The following is a 23,870-nucleotide window of genomic DNA, read 5'->3' as shown; positions in this document are numbered from 1 at the left end:
TGCGCCACCAGGGAAGCCCCGTATATTTCTTACTATGGTTAAAGTTAAGCAACTTTTCTTATGTTTAAGAGCCATTTGTATTTCCTTTTCTGTGAAATTTGCCCATTTTTTTCTTGGCTTATAGGTCTTTTTCTCATCAGTTTCTAGGAACTCTTAATATATGGGGGAGAGTAGCACTTGTCTGTATTTTAAATTGAACATATATATTTTTTTCTGTTTGTCATTTGGTTTTTTTCCTTTCTTCTTCTTGATTGTCATATCGTTAAATTTGTTAGTCTTCTCTTATGTCTTATGGATTTTAAGTCAAAGTTAAAAAAGAGTTTTTCTACTCCAAGGTTATAAAAGTGTTCTACCTGTTGTCGTGTAGTACTTTCATGGTTCTTTGAAATTTTTACTTAAATCTTTGATATATTGGAGTTTATCTTGGTTTTTAGTATAATTTTTGGATCCAACTTGTTTTTTGCAGTTGACTATCTAGTTGTACAATACCATTTACTCAGTAATTGCTGGTAATTCAGTGCCTACTGGTTTGAGTTGTCACCTTTATCATATACGATATGTCTTTAAAAAATACATATATACTTTATATATGTATATTCTAAAATGTCTTTATCTTAGAATGCTAGAATAAAGTCTGAATATTTCTGTTGCAGACCTAGAGGGTTTATTTTTTATTGTGGTAAAATATACATAATGTAAAATTTAACATTTTAACCATTTTTAAGTGTAAAGTTCAATGGCATTAAGTATATTTGCATTTTTGTGCAACCGTCACCACCAGCTATCTCTAGAACTTTTCATCTTCCCACCATATGACTTGAAATCAAACCTACTATTCATTTTATGATGCACCATTCCTTTGTAAGGTGTGTGCTGTTTTCAGAGACGTTAAAATTTGGGAAAGTGTACATCTTAGAATTTATGAAATATGGTATTAAAATCCCCAAAGTTTTTGGTGTGTTTCTGGATGTTCTGTTCTATTCCATTGGTTTGCCTCTTCATGTGCTAGTGTCACACTGTTTTAATTACTGAATATTTAGAATATCTTTTAATACATGATAGAGCTAGTTTTCCCTCATTGGCCTTCTTTTTCAAAAGACTTCTTTTTCCAGCTGTTTTTGTCATCAGTCCAGACAAACTAGGCAACTTCTCTTTGGCTCTTGTAGATCTTTTCCTCCCTCTCTCTACCTCTATTTCAATTAAATTATAAACACTTGAATATAGAAGATCTTCTTACGCCTGAAGGTCAGCTAGAAGTCTGGATCAGGTCTTCCCTGGTGGCGCAGTGGTTGAGAGTCCGCCTGCCGATGCAGGGGACGCGGGCCCGTGCCCCGGTCCGGGAAGATCCCACATGCCGCTGAGCAGCTGGGCCCGTGAGCCGTGGCCGCTGAGCCTGCGCGTTCGGAGCCTGTGCTCCGCAACGGGAGAGGACGCAACAGTGAGAGGTCCGCGTACCGCAAAAAAAAAAAAAAAAAAAAAAAAAAGTCTGGATCAGAGTATCTTTTCTGAAAGTTTGTCATCTTGACTTTCTTCTGGGTTTTTACTTCAACATTGCCATGGGAGGTACAGCCCATTCCTGACCTATATTGTTTCCGTAAAGGGAGATAGATGCTCCTATGACAGTTCTTAGAATCACTTACTCCTTTTGCATCTCGTACATAGAACATCAGCTTTTTGAGTGAATTAAGCATTGTCCTTATGATGAAAAGTCTTAAATGTTTGCAACTGCATCAGGGTTTAATGTGGTTCACTAATGCATTTACCCTCAGTAAGTTTGTTGTTTTGCCAGTTACTCCTATTAAATTTTTAACATTATTAATATTGTATTAGTAGAAACTTGGCTTTATTTGCATCCATAGATCATAAACACATCTCTTTTTTGTTTTACTGAAGAACCCATTGTAAGGGCGAGTAAATCCTGTGGAAAATGGCCTTCAGTGATCTTACATCGAGGACCGTGCGTCTTTATGGTAATTGGATCAAAGATGCTGGTAAGTAACCAAATTTCTTAACTATGGCTCATCCTTCTTTTTCCTGTCAGATTCCCATATTTAATAGGATTTCATTGAAACAGAACGAGAGACTTTGCAACTTAACACTCCCTCACTGACACCCCACATATTGATTTTTATTACTAGTTAATAAAGTGTCAAAGATTTCACTGAAGATATGTACAAAGATAGAGGTACGCAGATGATGTTCATTACAATGTTTATAATAGTGAAGATAGCTTTAATATCCAAGGAAGGGAACTGGTTAATAAAGGATGGTACATTCCAACTCAGTAGCCATTAGAAGTGATTTTGGAGGCACAGGGCTCTTAGGCTTGATTCTGCCCTAATGCTCCTAAGGGAAATAACAGTTACTGCCAACAATGGCTCTGTCCAGGATGACTCTTGAGTGGGAAGGGCCGCAGCCCCCAGGGGCGTATCAGAAAGGATGGGGAGCGTTTCCTAGGGTAACCCCTGAGTAATTCTAGAAGGACCAGAGTAATTCTCCCCTTGCCCATTAGAAAAGTAAAAATCAATGTTGTTGAAGAACATTTAATGCCATAGGAAGAAGTTTAAAATACATTAAATGAAAGCAGCTTATAAAACACCACATGTATTTTTTTTTGTGAGGGTTAGCAGTTATCTCTGTGTGGTAGGATTATGGGTAATTTCTATTTCCTTATCTATGTCTGTCTAGATGTTTTTAAACCACACAAATGTATGTTGCTTTTATAACTACTACGAAATGTGTTAATAATATAACAAAGGTAATTTTTTTTTTTTAAATAGACAGGAATCAGCACATTTTAGAGCTGAGATGGACTTAGGTATCATGAAAGCTACGTCCTCATTTTAGAGTTGGAGGAACTGAGGCCCAGAGATGTGACTTTCCCAACGTCATGGTCAGTTGTTAGCAGAAAAGATTAGAACCTATGTTTCCTGATTAGGATTAGTATTCTGACATTTCACATTTGAATTACTTTCCACATATTCACCACCATCACCACTTCAGATTAGTTCTTACCCATCAATTAGAAATCACATGTTCACCAAATCCAGGGGGAAAAGTGTCACCTCTTGATACCTACCACAATTGAAATTATATTCCAGTTTACACTGATTTCAGGAAAGATACACTGTTTCATGATTGCTGTCTTTCTCAGTAGACTACTGAAGACTAATCTTATTTCACTGAAAAAGGTCCTAACAGTTTTGCCCCTGAAGAATGCCAAGGACCTGAAAGAGATCCCATAAATAAAGAAGCTTCACTCTGGTGAATGGAGAGTTAAGGGAATTTTTATATTTTCTCATTTTTTTTCTTAGTTTTTCAACTTAGGTATGGTGCAGAGAATTGTAGGTTTCTTTAGAGGTCATCTTTCTCTGAAGGTTTACAGTAGTTCTCATAAATTCAGTAATTTAAAAACTAATTTTTTTGTTTTGTTCTAATGGTTTTTATTTTTATTTAATTTATTTTAAAAAATATGAATATTTTAATTTCTTTTCAAAGTAGAGGTGTAACTTGCTACCTCAACTCTCACGATTTAACCTTGAAAACCAAGTAGATTTGGGTACATTTTTTAAAATAGACCTGTTTGGAAGAATAGATCCCTTACTATCCAACTCTTGCTATTAACTATCCCAATTGCAGGAACCCAAGAGATTCGGGTAATCCATATCCTAACTCAGACGATGATGAGTATCTATATAGTGCTAGAAGGATAAAATGTTTTAAGATGAACTACTTCTGAATTCCACTTCCACTTTTATTCATGGGTCAACACTTTATTTTTATTAGGAATACTTACATTGGAAAGCCCAGTAATATTAGGTCAGAAAAAGGAACGACAAAGGGGTGGAGGTGGTTAGGGAGAGGCAAGGAGAACCCTGGAAGCAGTGTTGCAAACAGTGCAGGGAGGAGGAGAGAAAGAGGCAGGTGATGGTACCTGTCTGAAGCTAAGCTAATTTAAAGTCTTGAGAGAAGAGGAAGGGTAGGGGTATGTAGTGAGAAGACCTAGATTTAAGTTCTGACACTACTGTGAACCAGCTAGGTGATCTTGAACAAAGTATTTATTGTCTGTGGGTTTCAGTTTCTTTGTTAGCAAAACAGAGATGAGAATGGTATCCACCAGCTACCAGACAATACGCATGAAAATGCTCTGTTGTTTGGGAAATATCCCTACACAACCGGTGGTGGTGGTTGATGACTGATAGAGCATTTCCATCTTCAAACACTTTTAATATAGCATATCATTTTTTTAAAAAGTTTCTCCACATTTTCTTTTCCTGTCAAAATCCAGAAGGGTTAAAATGTTTTGTGTTGAGATTTATAACTTTATGAGAACACTATCGCGTGTAACTGGAGAGGTTTTTTTGCTTCTGCTTAGTGTGGTATCGATCTCTGAGAGCCATTAGGAATCATTTCTGGCCATCTTAGTCCAGTTTTACTTTGCCTACCCTCTGAAGGTCTGAGCCCATGATCAAGTGCCAAGAATTTCAAGCGTATTCTTGGCTTTGGCCCTAATCCTGAGTAGACTTTGGAAAACTTAATGATATTCATTGGTTTTCTGATTGCTAGAGAAGTGGGGGTCATGCATAGTTATTTCATGTGGAAAATTCCACAGCTACAGAATTTAAAAACAGTTTAATTAATACTTAAGCCATAAGAGGGTTTATTGTGATTCTTAGATATGAGATGTCAAACCTTGAAACAGTGCTATAACATTTTTGTGTGTGTGTGTGTGGTACACAGGCCTCTCAGTGTTGTGGCCTCTCCCATGGCGGAGCACAGGCTCCGGATGCGCAGGCTTAGCAGCCATAGCTCACGGGTCCAGCCGCTCCGCGGCATGTGGGATCTTCCCGGACCGGGGCACGAACCCGTGTCTCCTGCATCGGCAGGTGGACTCTCAACCACTGCGCCACCAGGGAAGCCCTATAACATTTTTAATGTTTGAAAAGCAACTTTCCTTGCATTTGGATAATAATGATGATGACTTTTCAGACATAGTTGTGATTTTTTTGCAAGAAGACAATGTCTGAGTAAGATTTGCTGCCACTCTGAACCTTTAGTACTTCACAAAATATGAGAGGTACATGTTTGCTTTTCCTTCCAGCTTCTTCATCTTATTGGCGCTTATACCTTTAAAAGGGTGTACTCTTTGAGCTAGTACATGCTACTTAAGAAGTGAACACACTCTTAAAAGTAGTTGGTGGAAAAGTTCATTAATATTCTATGTATGTGGCCCTTGTACTCTCCTGTACTCTCTTTAGAACGCTCTTAGAAAAGCATTATCGGGCTAGTAATAAGTCAGAACTCTGGTAATCACTGGGTCATGGGCTCTCAGACAGCCTGCCCTCCCATCCTCTGCCTTTATCTTGGTTCTGCTCATAACACTTAAGCCCAACTCCGATGCTAAATACAAGGTACATGAAACTCTCCCTCCCTCTCTAGGGAAAACAGAGCTCACTTGACCCCTGATCCTTTTGTAATTTGTGGGATCACAGACTGAGGCAGAATTAACTTTAAACATTGTTGAGCAGCCCCCTCTACAACCCCCTTATGGAGTCACCAGCCACACCTGGCTTGTAGACGTCTCATCACCGGGAACCTCCTGCCTCACATAGAAGTGGGCTCCCTATTCAGAAAGGTATCACTGTTGCCAAGAGAGAAGGCAGGAACAGTGAGCAGTCATCAAAGTCGTGGACATATTAGGACTTTGAATTTTATTCGCTCAGCAGGGAAGCTAATTTAAGCAGAGGAATAATCTGAGCAAAGCTTTACTTCTAGAAAGTGAATTTGGCAGTTGTATAGAGACAAGACATAGCAGATTGGGTCAGGAGGCAGGGAAATCACATAAAAGATTATTGCAGAGCACCTAGTGAGGAGTACTGAGGACCTCAGTGTAGGTGAAGGAAGCACTGAAGCCCTGGTTTATAACGTTGATGGTTCATCACGGTCACCTTGGCAGCTTTTTTCAACATACAGATGCCTGGGACCCATGCCGAGTCTTTTTTTTTTTTTTTTTTTTTTGCTATCTGGTTTATAAATATTCCAGAGGTGATTCTGCTGTGCTGACAAAACTGAGATCTGCTGAAATAATAGTAGCCGTGCTTACTGAGCAATTTGAGGTTGTGCCAAGCTCTTTACTCAAAATAACTCACTAAATCCTCTCTGAGCTACCTGCTGTTTTATGCCCAATTCACAGATGAGGAAACTAAGCACAGAGAAGTTAAGTCGGTGGCCTCAGGTCACATGACAAGTCAGTTATGTGAGAGCCAGGATCAGAGCGCACACTGAAATAGGATGAAAAAGCTTGGTGTTTTGTTCTGTTATTTGCTTTGAAAATAATATGAAATTAAATTAGCTAGCTTTTCCTAAAAGATAAGATTTTTTTAAAAATCTGTAGAACTGGAAAGTCACACTCAGGATTCTTAAAAAAAGGTGTGTGCTTAAAATGTTAAATTACAGGAAAAATGATTTATTTAAATCATTTTTAAATAAAATGAGCCAGCCCAGCATGCATTTCCTGGCTTTTTGTTTCTCCTACTGCTACCAGCAGAAGAACAGAAATATGATGTCATTTGATACCCACGTACCACCCCTTCCCCCCTCCCCTGCCACCACTGAGCTAATGAAAGAGTACAATAAAATATTTCTGATTCAGGAATTCCTTTGCTGACGAAAACAAAAGCCCAAAAAACTAGTTTTCCATCATGCCCGTGATGTCCATTAATAACAGAAACATTTAAAATTCCTTATAAAGAAAAAGAAAAAAACAAAAATCACCCATATTGTCCCCATCTGAAGGTGATAATGTTAACATTCTTCCAGAAGCCTTCTTTTAGTATTGGTTTTAAGTCTTTATTTCATTGGAGATAAAAACTTGACCTATTAATATGGTTTATGATGTTCATATCTTTAAGGTTTGGATTACCAACTGATGGAAAAAATCCGTCATTTATAAATTTATTTTGGCAAAGGGCTATCTTTCCTAAACGGTGCTCCACAGAATGTTAGTTCCACAAGGTGTTAAATAGTATTCTACAAAAAAACAGGGCTACATGGCCAAGTAAGTTTGGGGAATGCTGCATACCACCATTCTCATCTTGGCAATTCACAACAAACATGAAGCACTAAGAAATCATGCAGAAAGGCACTTGTTTGTTTAACCTAGCATTTCTAGTAGCCTTTCCCCACTTTTTGTGGAAAGACTTTAAATAGCTTTCTTATATTGAATAGTTTGGGACATGCTTGGATAGGATACAAGGTAAGGCACAAACTCATTTTTCTCCCAGGTAGTCAGTTTTCCTATTTACTGAATCGTCTCTCCCTTCCTGCTTGCTTATGAGGCTTTCTTTATCGTACATTAAATTCCTAAATATCTTGGGGTCCCTCCTAGAGCTGACTTTTGGCTTATGTATTATTTCGAGATAGGGCATCTGTCAGTATTTTTGAGGGAAGCACATTTGAGTATAGAATAAATCACCTTTAATAGCTACAGCCATGCCCTGGTATATCTGAGTATCAAATGTGAACTTTCCAGCAATAAAATTGAGGCCAAGTGAGTCATCAGGTGTGGAGTCTATTGAAGAAATTTTTGCATTGGGTAGGAAGTCAGACTTGAAGGGATATGCAACGTTTTTTTGGTAATTGGCCACATCATTAGCAGTTTCAGTGGGCAAGGGCTGTATTCCCCCCACCCTTTTTCCCAATTAACAAGAATGATGGTACTTAGCAACCTAAGGTTAGTCAAGACTCAATTTTGAGTCAGATGTATTTGGAAACTTGTCCATACATATTTTCCTTTACAATATTCTGGCTTCATGAGGCAATTTAGTAAAATTATACCCGAACTACTTAAGATTATAGAATTAATCACATTTCATCTATGAGTTGCAAGTTTTAATTGATCTAATTCTCATGGCCTGGAACTAGCAGGGACCACGTGAATTTCTTTTTTACATGGTTACGAGGCTAGTACTTTTTTGTTTGTTTTTGTGTAAAATATCAGATTGATTAGCCCACATTTTGGACACCTAGAACCCACATTTTAGATACTTAAATGATGCTAAATCCCCTTTCAATTGTATGATACAGTATACAGAAAACTTTCCCCCAGTTTCCTTGGGGAAAGAAGAAAGTTAAGAAAAACCAAACATATTTATATATATAAAAGCGTGTCTGGATGGAGAAACTCTAACATGTTACTGGTGGTTATAGACAGATGATAAAAGTTTGCTGGGAGCTTCCCTGGTGGCGCAGTGGTTGAGAGTCCGCCGGCCGATGCAGGGGACACGGGTTCGTGCCCCGGTCCGGGAAGCTCCCACATGCCGCGGAGCAGCTGGGCCCGTGAGCCATGGCCGCTAAGCCTGCCCGTCCAGAGCCTGTGCTCTGCAACGGGAGAGGCCACAACAGTGAGAGGCCCACGTATCGCAAAAAAAAAACACACACAAAAAACAAACAAACAAAAAAGTTTGCTGGGTATCTTCTGTTCTTCAGATTCAACTGTGTACCCCTGGTAGAATGACCAGGATGAACTACATCCATGGGCTTGCTCCCCTGCCCTCTGGTTTCTGGTTGAGTTCGGCGACTGGAGAGAGAGGGAGGAGGGTGAGGCTGGGGTATTGATTTCCCTGGCCCCTTATTTGCAGGATTGCCGTGCTGGCTGAATCCCTCAACTGAAGGTCACAGCTCCTCGCCAGAGGGGCTCCTCCATATGGCTCTCTCCTGGGTTCTGGTAACCACTACCTCCTTTTGCCCTTTGAGCCTCACTGTTTCGAGCTCCATCACAATCCCTGGTGATTTCCCTTGGCACATCCTAAAAATAGCAGTGATCGCTGACCAAATAGTCCACCGTCAGCGTTAGGATCTAGGTGCTCACTTAAATGCTGGTTACTGTCAGTTATCTCTTGGCTAAATGGATGTGCACTTACACCTTGTTTTTCTCTTAGATCCAAGAGTTGAAGACTGGCTCCTCATGTCCTCGCCTCTGCCACAAACTGTCATCCTGGGACTCTATGTCTATTTTGTCACATCCCTGGGACCAAAGCTCATGGAGAATCGAAAGCCCTTTGAACTCAAGAAAGCGATGATAACGTACAATTTTTTCATAGTACTCTTTTCTGTGTATATGTGTTATGAGGCAAGTGTCTTCAGTATTCCTAACGGGAGAATTTTGCCTGAGTCTTTATGTTTGTCTGTCATGATGTTTCTTGTTATGACTGTAAGGGTAACTCTCCAAGATTTAAGAAATTTCAGAAACTTAGCTCACTAGAGTAGATGTTTGTCAAAAAATTGTTATATATAGACCAGATATTGAACTCCTTAGAGGATCTCAGTATAGTCTGCCTTACAGGTGGTAAGAAGAATTAAGTCCAGGGACTTGCACGCAGTTAGCCATAAAAGATGATTGAATGAGTCCATACATGTTAAATTTTAAGGAAACTCAGAGTTGGAGAAATTAGATAACTTACCCAAAGTACTGTAGGTGGTAAGTGGAGGACTGATGTTTGAATCCAGGTCGGTCTGACATCAGAGCTCATCCTGACTCTAATGAGTTGACATCATCATGGTAGCAGCTTTGGGTTCTGCATGCCCTGATGACCTGTTAGGTGGTAGACTGGTTTGATTTAGCTGGGCTTTGTTGGGGACAGAGAACTTAGACTCATACAAAGCAGTAGGTGAGGGAAGCTGTCTCTTAACTGTCAGTAAGAGAGGTGGAGAACTTCTAGGACCCAAAAGCAGACTCATGTATGCTCTCTCTCCCCTCTGCCGATTACAAGTCTCAGCCACCCTCCCTTCCCTGCTTTTCTGGGATTTCTTGCTTCTCTTCCAGTGCTGGCTGGCTTCCTCATCCTATTCTCCTTACTTACTTCCTCTGCAGCATAGCCTATGCTTCCTCACAGCTGGGTCCCAGGAGGGCCTCGCATGACCTCTCCAGCCTCTCTAGACACCATGGCCTCTGCACATGCATCCTTCCAACCTGATTCCTGCCACGGATCCACCTGATCAGATCACCTTAAATCTGCTCTGGCCTCATTTCTCACGGCCTTCCTGAAGTCTGGACTTCCTTTGCTGCCTTCTACTTTATTTCCAAAATTAACTCACAGGTCATCTTACTCTCCTTTCTGGAGCATAAGCAACTGAAAGGGAAGGAGTAATAGAATAGAGCTAGGGAGCAGAAAAAATACATGCTTTGGGCAAGTTATCAGAGATAGGATATTGCCTACTATAGGACAGTGCTAAGAACAGACCTGGAAGCCAGGAGACCAGGGACTCGTTAGTCCCAGTTGCACTACTAACTAGCTACCTGATTTTGAACTAGTCATTTAAATACTCTGGGCCTCACTTCTCTCATTTTATAGAGTCAGGATTGACCTTGTCTCTCAGATCCCTTTATGCTCTGTGTCTGGTTGTACCATTGAATGTGACGTCCCCAAATATATTTCTCTGCAAGGAATCCAGTTATAACCAGTAAGTTTTGGTTTCTGTTTTAGCAATTACAACATAAAAGGTTTGAGAATATCTGAATCTGAGAGTTTCTATCTCCCATTAACCAGTAATACTAGAGTAACTTATATGCAGTTCTGGGGTTTTTTACCTGCCAGATATAAATTATTACTCTTCCTTTGTGAAAGCCTAAAATATAGACATATATGTCAAAAGCTCTGCAGGCTTTTGGAATGTTCTTAAACTTAATATCAGGAAAGCATTAAGTTCTACTTTCTATTTAAACAAAGACTTTTGACAGCTGAGCAGCACATCACCTCCAGGACACATTCAAACGCATGGTTTATTGGGTGGGGCACAATTACATTTGCTCTACAGAGTGAACCCCTCTACTAGGGATGTTAGGGCAAATATGAATAAGGTGAGAGGAAGTACATCAGACTAAAGGAACCCACATGCCTCATTTTATAGTGATGGTTTGAGTGTGCTAGTTACTTGGCACCAGTCAAGAAATAAAGAGAGACCAGTGAAGACCCTGAAGAAGGCTACATCCCACAGCTTCTCCTATTTGGTGCAGCACTTGTTTGGCATAGGGTAGCATGGGGAATCAGTCATCCCCATCTGAGTGGATGGACTTAGAGTGTTACTTGCATCAGTCAGAAGTGAGTTCAAGTGCAAAAGAATAGGAAGATGCTCACTGACAGATCAGGATTTTGTAAAACAGATTTAACTAGTTCTGTACCACATTCCCTTGTTCCTTTGAGAAAATTCATTGACTTGTTTTTGTAAGATACTTTTCTCACCCATGATATATGTCTTATACTTTTCTGAATCTTAATTCTCAAGATTTCATAATTTACCAAGTTAATAGTGTGATTAATTTATATTACAAATCAAGCTAGGAGCTAGTGTCAATCAAAAAGGATAGTGTTTTTAAATACCACAGTGTAAGTAGTTTTTATTTCTCCTTCATTTCTTTTCTTTTTACCATTAAAATGTCATTCTGATTATGCCTCATAAACTTTTGCCTTTAGAAGTTAATTTACTGTAAAGTTGTCATTTCAGCTTTAACAGTAATTAAAAGTACAAACTTGTAATGTAATAGAAAATGATATAATCCTTATGCTGAGAAAGAAGACATCCTAGGGAAGATGTTGGCATTCGTGAGAATAGGACTCCAGAGAAGAACTGGTCATATTGTCAGAACAGTAAATTAAGCCAGCCATTTAATATAAATGTTAATTTTAAACTAGAACCCTTAGTTTTTCACTTTCAGGTACTGTTTTAAAAGGAGACCTTCCCACCGTCAGACTGAAAGAATGTCAATGTAATCTTTGAGTTAAGGTCCAGATTTATCAACAATAGGCTTTTTCTTCTCACCACTAGCCTAAGGTCACTTCGTGGGTGTGTTGGAATTAAGGCTTGCCAGACTGCACTTTCTTGTTAGTATTTTCATCTCTTACTTGTCATGTGAATCCAAAGCAAAATTAATACGTGAGTCTTGTATTTGGTCGATCTTGATTTAAAAGCTATGGACTATCACTTCACGTTACATCCACTAGCCGAGATAGGAAAAACCCAGTTGATGCAGCCGTTGGATGAGTACATTGAGAAAGCTGCTTTGCTCATTTATTTGTTGACTAATTGCAAAGGCTAGAAATTATCAGAAAAGACTGATTTCAGACTTAGTCACCCCTTTGAGAGTACACAGACATATGCACAAGCACATAGAGATGTACACAAGGTCAAGCACTTACCAGTATTTGCTGTTCCAACAAAACATTCCTAGTATTTTGTTCTCCACTATATTAGAATAATCATTCCAAGAAATAGGTATTTTAGTTAGTACACAGTTTATATAAATGTGACTTTAAAATTTTGAAAACTCTTTTTTTAACATCTTTATTGGAGTATAATTGCTTTACAATGGTGTGTTAGTTTCTGCTTTGTCACAAAGTGAATCGGTTTGAAAACTCTTGATGCTTTGATATCAAGCGAGTTCCTGGTTTGTAATTGTTCTAGCCCGCCTTTCCTTCTGCACTGACTGCTGACTCAGCTGAGAATGTAATGAAGAGACATACTCAAAACTACCTTCATTGTAGCCGTTGAGCAAATATTTCCTTCTTTAATATGCATGTGCTCTCTTGCAGTTTGTGATGTCTGGCTGGGGTACAGGTTATTCCTTTCGATGTGAAATTGTTGACTATTCACGCTCGCCTACAGCATTGAGGGTAAGTTTCTTTTTGGAGAAACTTGTAACACAAAATCAACGTTAAAACTTTTTGGACTCTATTTGTAAACACTGAATGTGAAATCAGAATGAGTAAGTGACTCAATTATCAGAATATATGTGTTGAGAGAAAAAGCTAAAAATTACAAGAAAAAAAATCAAAGAAATTCAGGTGTGTGATTTTCTGTAAAATGAAAACTGGTGCTTTTCTTTGTGAATTTCTTGGATTTAAAAGTAAATTTATGTCTGGTTCTTCAAAAAACAGAATTACCATATGATCCAACAATTCTACTTCTGGGTATATACCTAGAAGAATTGAAAGCTGGGATTCAAAGAGAGATTTGTACGCCAGTGTTCACAGCATTCTTCAAAAGATGGAAGCAACCCACATGTCCATCAGCGGATGAATGGATAAACAAATAGTGGTATATACATACAATGGAATATTTTTCAGCCTTAACAAGGACGGAAATTCTGACAACTGCTACAATGTGGTTGAGCCTTGAGGACATTATGCTAAGTGAAATAATCTAGGTACAAAGGGGCAAACAAATACTGTATGATTCTGTTATACGAGGTACACAGAGTAATCAGATTCAGAAATAGGAAGTAAAATGGTAGTTGTCAGGGGCTGGATTCACCAATGGGGACTTACTGTTTAATGGATACAGAGTCTCAGTCCTATAAGAGGAAAAGAGTTCTGTGGATAGACGGTGGTGATGGTTGCACAAGAATGTGAATGTACTTAATGCTACCAAACTGTACACTCTAAAATGGTTAAGATCGTAAATTTTATGTAATGTGAATTTCGCCAAAATTAGAAAAAATAAAATTTTCTTCCATGTAAAAATAAATAAATAAATTCATATCTATGTGTGTTTCTGCAGATGGCACGCACCTGCTGGCTTTATTACTTCTCCAAATTTATTGAGCTCTTAGATACTGTGAGTATATAATCACCACATTTGGTAAATGTTTGATGTTTCAATGAAAGCAATAAACTGTGAGTGTACAGTTGTCTCATAACTTTGGTTATCTCTGTTCCTCAGGCAGACCTCATATTATCTTTTACTTTTTATTATCAGTTATTTTAGAGAATAGGATAAACTTATTTTTCAGTCTTTTGCAAATGCCAAAAGATTTTCTTCTATATCAACCACCTGGTTAAGATAAGAATGTAACTAACACATATACTACAAAGCTATGTCTCTATATAGATGGATGACAAGTTGTTTTGTGAAGTAAGTTCAAGAAGCAAAGAGCAGAGAATATGTTGCCTTTGGTTCTTTATAGCAAAGCACTGTGTCATCCATACTCCTTTAAGAAGATAAATGCTTCAAAATTCATAAACTTACACTAGAATGTCAGCTTATCCCTGGAATATCAGTAATTTGGGTAACATCAAAACTATTTCCATCTGCCTTTCTGAAGTCCATGTTTACTGGTCTTCTCCCTTCCTGAGTATCAACTCTGACTTTGAGTGACTAGGCCTGGGAGAAGCAAGTGCCATGGATTAGGGTCCATGATGAGAGGAGAAAGCCATGCACCTTTATTTCCAGAAACAAAGGAAAGCTGGCTATTTATTTTGTTTTTGTGGCATGTGGCTCTTATTCATCTGGAATCAGTTCGGGGCCTAAGACTGACACGTGTTTTCTCTCTTCAGAATATATACCACTACATTTCTGGTAGCAAATTTCAATATGCTTTACCTTCTCAGCTGGCTACGCATAATGTTAGAATTAGAAAGGAGAATTTAGTGAGTGTAGAATCCAGTGGTTCTCAAACGTTAGCATGCATTAGAATCACCTGGAGGACTCATTAAAAACACGTGTGCTTGGATCCCACCCGCAGAATTTCTGATTCAGTACGTGTTCGATGGGGCTCAAGAATTTGCATTTCTCTCAAGTTCTCAAGTGCTGTTATTGCTGTTGGTCCAGGGTCCACACTTCAAGAACCCCTGCTGTAGTCCAGTGGTTCTCAAACGCTGTGGTGCTGGAGACCTAACTGCGTTAGAAAACAAAAACCTGGGCCCTGCCCCCAGAGATGTGGTGTCAGCTGGTCTGGAGTTAGAGACCAGGCATGGTTATTTAAAAACAAAAAACAGACCTTCCTGGTCACTGTAATATGCAAACAGGGTTGAGAACCACTGACCTAGCCTGGAGCATTAAATCTGAAGAGAAATGGAAGCCAGAAAGTTACAAGACTTGTCCAGAGGAACACCACTGCTGACTAGGACCTAGGACCCCAGATTGCTGGTTTATGCCTTTTTCTGTTGCACCGTGTTGCCTTCCTCCACATGCATAAGCAAAAGCATTTTGACTTCATTGTTCCTGCTTTGCGTGTTCTCAGTTTCAGCTTCCATATGGAAACTTGCTGCTCTGTGTTCTTCCCTGAACCACATTTCTCAACTACTCTTAGGAACGCTTTTGTTTCTGCTACTCTGTTTAGTCCTGTACTAGAAGTCTAACTCATCACTGGTCTTCTGCATTTTGAATATTTTTGAACATTTAATTCTGCTTTTGAATATGTTTTTGAACCCCCCCTCCACAAAGCCTTCCTCTTCTACCTCTTTGTTTGTCGTTTCTGTAAACCACTGGAGACATTCAATCTGGATGGTGCCTCTGTTGCCTTTCTCATTTTTCCTAAGCTGCTTTGCTTTCTTTTCCACCCTACTTCCCCAATTAACTCTTCAAGTATTTCCCTTTTCCTCTTTCTTTAATAATAATTTGCTAACTTCAGATTTGCTACAAGTCGTCTTTTAGTTTGCTTAATCCCTTATCTAACTTGGTAGGATGTGTTAGTTAGGGAGCAGTGTAGAAATTCAGTCCTAGGACTTAAAAGTCTCTGCTTCCCCATATATTTCAAAATCCACGTGGGTTTTTTTTTTTAAACCAGTAACGTTTTTTCAGTAATTTTTGGTCATATTCTTCACTTTATATCTTTGATTTTTAAATCTTCATTCAATATCTTTTCACCTTTTTATTGATTCTTGCATGACTAGGCATCGTACCTAAGTTCTCTCATACTTATTAGCTTTTGAGCTGCCTCTTGGAGAATCAGCTGCTTCTACAGGCATTCTGTAAGGCAACTCTTTCAAAGCACATTACAACGTGGAATAATTTGCACTTTGCCAATAGTTTTGTAACACTAGATAAATTATTGCATGATTTTATATGAACTTGATTTTCTTTAAATTATTTCAGATCTTTTTTGTTCTGCGTAAGAAAAATAGTCAAGTGACTTTCCTGCATGTCTTCCATCATACCATCATGCCATGGACCTGGTGGTTTGGAGTCAAATTTGCCGCAGGTAGCCAAGGGAGAGTTGGGATCATGTGTTACAATTGATTACGTTTCTGTATGCTATAAGCATAAATCCTGTCCTTAAATGTGATTTAAAAGAATCTCAAAACATCAAAGAATCACTTTGATCAAACTTCTGACTTTCATTAATTATCTGAAACATAAACATAGGACTCCTAACTAGATCTCCCCTCCACCCCCCAATACTCTTTAATATGTAAGACCTTTGGGTATAGTCTTCTACACATATCCTTTAGTTGTTTTGTTTGGATTTTATTCTTGTCCTATATAGTTCTATAACTATTTTTAAATAAATAATTAACAAACAAATAAAATGACAAAATCCTTGGTTTTATAGGAATATAGCTAGATAACTTATTCCTTGTATTTCCAGGAAGTTAGAATGTTTATCTCAAGTTCCATGTCTTCTTTGCTTTCAAATTTCCAAAAACTGATACACATCCCAATCCCTAACAACTCTGTAAAGATGTGTCAAATTGCAGTTTCCCACCTTCCCTAAACATCCTACCATAGTAAAGGATGTTTTGATATTGTTTTTTAGGTCAAAAATAGTTTAACTCAAAAGCTTGGCAAACAGGTTCTTTAGTTGGTTTTGATTTTATGCTTCTGAACATCTAGAATATGAGAAAACAGAAAGGTAAGTAATTTTACCTATCATAAATTTTTAAATAAGTGATATCCTGAAGGATATAGTCTTACTAGCAAAAATTGTTTGGGGTATTTATGTATGCTAGTTTCTTCAATTTAAGAAGTCTTCATGTAAGCCTGCAGCTCATACTAGACAAAGCTTTAACGTTTCCGTGAAGAGCTCACCTCTATTGGGTATTCTGACTTGGTAAGACTAAAAGGAAAGAGAAACCACAATTGAGGAACTCTTGTTTGAGTTTTAGACTCTCTAGGCATGGGGAAAAATTCTGCATGTCTCAGAGCATGAGGGGACATGGATAAGCCAGTGGCTAGAAGAAGATGGCAGAACCTAGGGGAGCTGGAAGGGCTGTCCCTACCTTGGCCTAAGGGCATCAGATTTTCCAGCATGTAAAGTAGCTCCTTGCCCCAAATTGGCATTTATCTGTTGAGGATTTTTTTTAAAGGAAATGTAGTTGTTTTTCTTATAATGTATATGTGTTAATTTAAAAATTTAACTCACATTATAACAAGATAGTCTCATCTGTGTCCATTTTACAAAGTGAAGGTAGTTATATTATTTAATCTCCATTATTTTTCTTTGCTTTCTGTGTTTTTATTTTCTCTCACGTGTATATTGTGCCTCTCAGTTCTTTCTACAGTGGTATTTCTTAACACTATTTTTTTTGGTGAAAATGAGAAAATACCTAAACATCCAGTAATAGAATGGTTATGATGTCTTGTGTTTATAGTTGTGAAATGCAAATGATATTGAAAGACATTTAGCTCAAACTTTTGTTAAGAAGCTTGGCTCCTAAATTATCAGAAATAGATGGCTATTCTTACTATTCTGTTTTTAAAGTATGCTAGACAAGGTGTTTTCACACCCTTAGAACGAACTTATTCAGATTTCTTCCCTGAGACCAGATTATTCTATTACAACACTGAAAAATAAATATAGATTAAAAATATATAGGAAGACAATACCCCAAAAACAGTGATTTAGAGAAATCGACACAAAAATGGTCTCCCTCTCCTTCTTTATCCATCTCTGCATTTTCTAATTTTTCTAGTTTGAATATCTGTTGGTTCTTTAATGGGAAAAAATAAATTTTATTTGAAGAATAGAGTTGAGCATTTTTCTAGTTTCTCTCTTTGAGTCCATTGATAGTCTGGTTTCCATTTAAAAAACAAGCAATGCTTTCAATAATGAACATTTAAACATATAATATTCCTCAATTTTTCAATGTTACCATGTACATTAAGCACTTTGTAGTGGATTCATTGTCCACACCTCAATTCCCCGTCGGCTTTACAAAATGTAAGTGGTAGAAAATAATGTTTTCTTCTCTCTCATATGTTCCATGAGTTGGCACTTCTGCTCAGTCTCATGTGTGGAACCTAGTAAACCCTTGTACAGCACACCTGGTATCTATTCAGTGACAAGCACAGCAACAAGAGCTGAGGTATTCCCAGAAGTGTGGTGTGGCATTGGCTTTCATTCCTAGAATAAAACTGTCCAGTTTAAACTGTCCTTTCAAAAACTTGAGCACAGCTGATCTCTATCTAGTATTTAATTTCCTGTTTGCCTGTGGTACTCCTCCCTGGGATAATAGCAATCCACCTTTTCTTTTGAACGTGATGAAAATATTTCTGAGGCAGGTTTTTATATTAATTATGTATATACTCCTTCCCAGAGATATGGAGAGTTGTGATAATTACCCAGGTGGCTCCTTTATTTTTTTCCAAAGCAAAGGAGTAAAATGTGATGGTACTAATTATAATTCATCCTGAGATGTTTGCTTTTCAGAAGTATTATGAAGAAGAAAACAAGCTTAGAAAATACTTTATTAGAAAAGCCTTCCAAAGAAGATATGAAAAGCATTACTAATTAAAATGTGATTGTTTTGTGAACAAACATTAAAATAACTTATCAGAAAATAATCATTACTAGAGAAAATAAGCAAGTTAATTTGATTTGATAGCTTATTTTGATCAGTAACCCTTACTGAACACTCTTAGCTACACGAGCGCTTTGTTAAATTCCTGTCCGTAGGAGCCTCATTTTAGGACATTTAAATGGTGAAAGTTTCTGAGTGGAAGATAGAACCCTTGACCAAAAAATGGGAGAGGTGTCTTAGTGAGAAAGGCTCAGTCTAATGTAGTTCATTATCAAGCATGAAATAGATTTCCTGTGTATATGTAATGGTGAGACAAATGGACTTGAGAGGTATTTGGCTTGTCCCCATGTTAAGCAGCTTGACTCCTAATCTATTCTATTTTTAAATTAGCCTAGAAAAGGTGTTTTCATACCATACTAATTTATTTATTCAAGTTTCTTTTGGGAAATAAGACTAGTCCAAATGTAAATAATAAAAGCTGGGAGGTTGTTAATAAGCTTCATTAATTCTGTTTCTTCTGACTTGAAATTTGTGATAATTACAGGATTAGCTGAAATTTGATTTACTTAGGAAAGTTTATGAAGCACAGTATAGCATAAAAGAGACTTTAGGGGAATATTTAAACTACTTAAAAGTAATTATTTAAAACAGGTATTTTAAGAGTGTACTTTGGCAGTGGTAGTATTTAGAAGAATCTAGCATTGCTGCAATTATGAATGATTTTTTAAAAAAATAATTATTTCTTCCATGAAACAATTTTTATGACATTTCTCCTTAGAAGATTGTGGTTGAAGTAATAAATTTGTATTTTGCTTTAAACTTTCTATAACTCATAGTGTTCATGGATTCAGTCCTTCTTCTAACATAGGCAAATCTGTGAGGTTTTGCTTAATTTCTGAAATTAAAGAATATTAGAATAAATAAAATAGCATATTTTGGAGAAAAATTTAAATTCTAGGTCAGCATTACTAAGCTGAATCAGGCTGTGCATAAAGAATGAAGATTCTTCAAGATTGTACATCTTAGGAAAGAGACACTAGGGAAGAGTTTTGGTTTTTTTCCCTACCATCAACTGAACACTCTGTTACCTCTTCCACTGTACTACTGATCCAGCTAAACACAATTGTAACAATCTTTGCTTATATTCCCCCCAGGGTCCTTTTCTTCTATTCTAAATTGAAAGTGATCAGTGGGAGATGTGGTGAGATCAGAAGAGGAAAACCAGGATAGGAAGGCACAATTGATAATAGTCAAATAGAAGCAGTAAGGAAAGATGATTTAACAATTAATAAATGTTTATTTTGGAAAAACAATGATTGATTAAAGCAAACTTAGCACAGCTTGGTAATGAAAGCCAGTGGTTTTACTGCCAAAATTTTGTGGCACTTGGACTTCCCTGGTGGTTCAGTGGTTAAGACTCCATGCTTCCACTGCATGCTGCAGGGGAACGGGTTTGATCCTTGGTCAGGGAAGTTCCGCATGCCACGCAGTACGGCAAAAAAAAAAGAAAAAAATTGTGGCACTAAAAGTATTGATGGAAAACTATTGAGAATGGAAAAAGTTAATTTGATTCCACACAATGTTATGTAAAATAATATTCTTAGTGGCTTTATTCATAGTAACCCAAATTGAAGATAACTCAAATGTCTTTTAATGGGAGGATGGATACATTGTGATGCATTCATATCACGTAATACTACACAGCAATAAAAAGGCAATCACATGGTTGAATCTTAAAAACAGTATGTTGATTGAAAGAAGGTAGCCACAAAGAATACATCCTGTGTAATTCTATTTATATGAAGTTTTGTAACAGGCAAAACTAATAGTTGATGATGGAAGTCAGAATAAAAGTTACATTGGGAGGAGTATGTCCTTGGAAGGGGCACATGGGAACTTTATGTGGCATCAGCAATGTTCTATATCTTGAATTTGGTGGTGGTAACAGGTGTATACATATGTAAAAAATCATCAAGTTGTACACTTAAGATTGGTGTACTTTGTGTGCTTTATATATGTTAATTCTCACTAAAAATGAATTTGATTACTATTACTTAGCAATATATTATATTTAAAAAGAAGTCAACTTAGTTTGTTAAAGTAACCAAATCATAAGACTGTTTTAAGGTTAAGATATCACAGAATAAAGTCATGCTAATTTATTTTACAAGATTTGTATTTTAGTTTTACTAACTGGATGTATTATCCAGCTCCCTCTAATTTTATAGCTATTTAACAATAGAGATATTTCATATATAGTTTTCTTCCTAATAAAATTAAAGAAATAATTATACTAAAATTTCAGTTCAGACACAAATATGTCTCATTTTAAGGAACAGTGCCCCTATTTTACAATATTTTTTTCCAGGTGGTTTGGGAACATTCCATGCCTTTCTAAATACAGCTGTACATGTAGTCATGTATTCCTACTATGGACTGTGTGCATTGGGACCAGCCTACCAGAAGTATTTGTGGTGGAAAAAGTATTTGACATCATTACAGCTTGTGAGTAATTAATTTTCTTTAAAACCAGATATGAAACTAAACTGGAGTCCCTTGTCTTCCTTACGAATGAGGATACTAACTAAAGAGCAAAGTTTACAAAACACAGGGATATAAATTGTCTGGCCTCTTATGGCATCCCATCATTGTCCTTTCTTTGTTATGTGAACTTTTCTCAGGAACTTTATTGAAAGCAAAGCCTATTTGGTAGCCAAGAGGCTCAGACAATTAAACTAGCGTGGGTATCTTTATACTATTTTATGCATTTATATAAAATAAAAATATTTATGTTCAAAATTATGTGAACCTCATTATACATAATATTAAATTAGAAGTTAGACATTCCATATTCTAGATCTAAATGACCTTGAGGGACTGTAACTTTGAGAAGATTATGAGCCTTTCTGTGTGCCTGCCTATCTAGTCCTAACATTTATAAGTCTATTTTTCCTCCAACTAGTAAAAGTACTGTGGGAATTAAAGGTGTAGAATGGTGGTGTAATATACATATTGACAAAAGTGACAACACCCTAAATAACTAACCATAAGGAAATGAAGAAGTAAATTATTCTAATTCCTGCTTGGGAATATTACAAAGTCATGAAAATTATTCACAAATCCTTTTTTTTTAAGCATTTTTTATGATTGTAAAGTAATATGTCCTCATTGCAGAGAAATTAGAACATCTATACTGCATATAGAATTTTTTAAATTAATTTATTTATTTTTGGCTGTGTTGGGTTTTCGTTTCTGTGCGCGGGCTTTCTCTGGTTGCAGCGAGTGGGGGCTACTCTTCATCGCGGTGCGCGGGCTTCTCATTGTAGTGGCTTCTCTTGTTGCGGAGCACAGGCTCTAGAAGCGCAGGCTCAGTAGTTGTGCCTCACGGGCTTAGTTGCTCCGCGGCATGTGGGATCTTCCCAGACCAGGGCTCGAACCCTGTTCCCTACATTGGCAGGCAGATTCTTAACCACTGCGCCACCAGGGAAGCCCTGCATACAGAATTTTGTATCAGGCTTTTTTTTCACTTAACATACTCTTAAATGTTGTAGAAACTTTTTAATAATGTGGAAAAATACTTATATAGCAAAAAGAATACATGTTGTTCATTATTTTTTCAAATATGTTGATAATATTTACACAAACACACCTGCATAGAATGTTGAGGATGCTGCTTACACCTTCTAGGGTTTCATTTTCTCGTCTGCAAAATGAGAGGAATAATTGTATCTACCGCACAGGAATGTTCTAAAAGTTCCTTAAGATAATGCAAGGAGGGCTTCCCTGGTGGTGCAGTGGTTGAGAGTCCACCCGCCAATGCAGGGAACACAGGTTCGTGCCCCGGTCCGGGAAGATCCCACATGCTGTGGAGCAGCTGGGCCCGTGAGCCATGGCCGCTGAGCCTGCGCGTCCGGAGCCTGTGCTCTGCAATGGGAGAGGCCACAACAGTGAGAGGCCCATGTACCACAAAAAAAAAAAAAAAAAAAAGATAATGCAAGGAAAGCTGATGATTATAACAGGAACAATGTGAAAATCTTAACTATGGTTATAACAGGATACATTGTGGGTAATCATTATTTATTTTTATGTATAGATTTTTATTTTCCAAAATTTCCACAGAACGCCTGTTGCCTTTTAAACATGAGAAAAAATATATCCAAAAAATCTGGATGTTAGCCCAAAACATGTCCCTTTTAAGACTGTGTAGAATGTTCTAGAACACAGAGCCCTTGGGCATCGCTAGGAGGGTCACCAATGCCCTCTCACTCCTTGCAGATTCTCTGCTGCAGTTGGCAGATAGGATGTATTTTTTATCTATGACGGTGGAGGACCGGTGGCAGATATGAGGACTTAGCGATGCTTTGGCTCCTACAAAATAAGCGGGGCTCTAATTAGAATGTTTTTATTCCCCTCCCCACCAATGGAAATATCCAGTCTACCAACAGGACAGAATGTTTGAAATCAAACTGCCCTAGAAAATTAGGCCATAAGGTAGTGGTCCTGTATGCATTTCATCAGTCAAGGACTCAAGTCAGAGACTGATGGTTCTCTGAGTGTGAAAGGGCTGCTGCACTGCTCTGCTCCAGGGACATTTACACAGCTCCCCCTGGAGCTGTGCACTTTGGCAGGACTGAATAGTAGTTCCAAATTCCCATCTGCATTTTGACATTGTTCCACCCACTGTCATTCCCATAGAGGCTAGATTGAAAGATAAAATTCCCTGTCCAACAGTAGCCTGGATGTGGTTGGAGAGTGTTTAAACATAAGCAGACAAAGAATGCATTAAATAATTGCTCCATTGTGACTCTTCGTAGCTAAACAATACTTTTCATTCTTCCGTCTGTTAGGTCCAGTTCGTTATTGTCACTATACACATAGGCCAGTTTTTTTTCATGGAGGATTGCAAGTACCAGTTTCCAGTCTTTCTGTACATCATTATGAGTTACGGGTGCATCTTTCTGCTGCTCTTTCTCCATTTTTGGTACCGTGCTTACACCAAAGGTCAGAGGCTACCCAAAACAGTGAAAAATGGAATCTGCAAAAACAAAGATCACTGAAATTCAAGCACAGCATAAATCTATGAATAAGACTGATATCTTGTCTTCCTTGACAATCAAGAGATATTTCCATGTGCAGTGCATTTTGTATATTTTTCAAAACTAAGAGCTTGTATTTTTATGATAAGTTATTGGGGTTTCTGATATTTGAGAGCCCAAAGCTCCCAGATAACAGTCTTCTGATAATTAGAGCCTAAAGCAGCCAGTTTTTCAGCTGCTTTTAAACCTAATCTAAAGGTTTTATTTAACACATTTTGTTAGCTTGAAAGAAGGATGTGAAACAGTAGAGTACTCTTCA

At 37.7% G+C, this 23,870-nt stretch overlaps 1 protein-coding gene across 2 annotated transcripts; it reads left to right on the top strand.

Moving 5' to 3' along the window:
- Positions 1-1,927: 1,927 nt before the first annotated feature.
- Positions 1,928-23,647, top strand: ELOVL7 (ELOVL fatty acid elongase 7; the record flags this gene model as incomplete). Of its 2 annotated transcripts, XM_082650960.1 has the most annotated exons (7): positions 1,928-1,991; positions 8,940-9,130; positions 12,588-12,668; positions 13,555-13,611; positions 15,871-15,976; positions 20,884-21,020; positions 23,363-23,647. In XM_082650960.1, the coding sequence occupies 7 exons, from the start codon at positions 1,928-1,930 to the stop codon at positions 23,570-23,572; spliced, it is 846 nt and encodes a 281-aa protein (XP_082507086.1). In that variant the 3' UTR covers positions 23,573-23,647. The 2 variants fall into 2 exon arrangements, with proteins under 2 accessions (XP_082507086.1, XP_082507087.1); XM_082650961.1 differs by lacking the exon at positions 1,928-1,991 and having other exon boundaries at positions 9,038-9,084.
- Between the last annotated feature and the right edge of the window lie 223 nt (positions 23,648-23,870).

Source organism: Grampus griseus (assembly GCF_964374135.1).
Source record: "Grampus griseus genome assembly, chromosome: 3".
Taxonomy (NCBI): domain Eukaryota; kingdom Metazoa; phylum Chordata; class Mammalia; order Artiodactyla; family Delphinidae; genus Grampus; species Grampus griseus.
The sequence above is the reverse complement of the archived record's forward strand: the minus strand, read 5'-3'. Positions and strand labels throughout refer to the sequence as shown.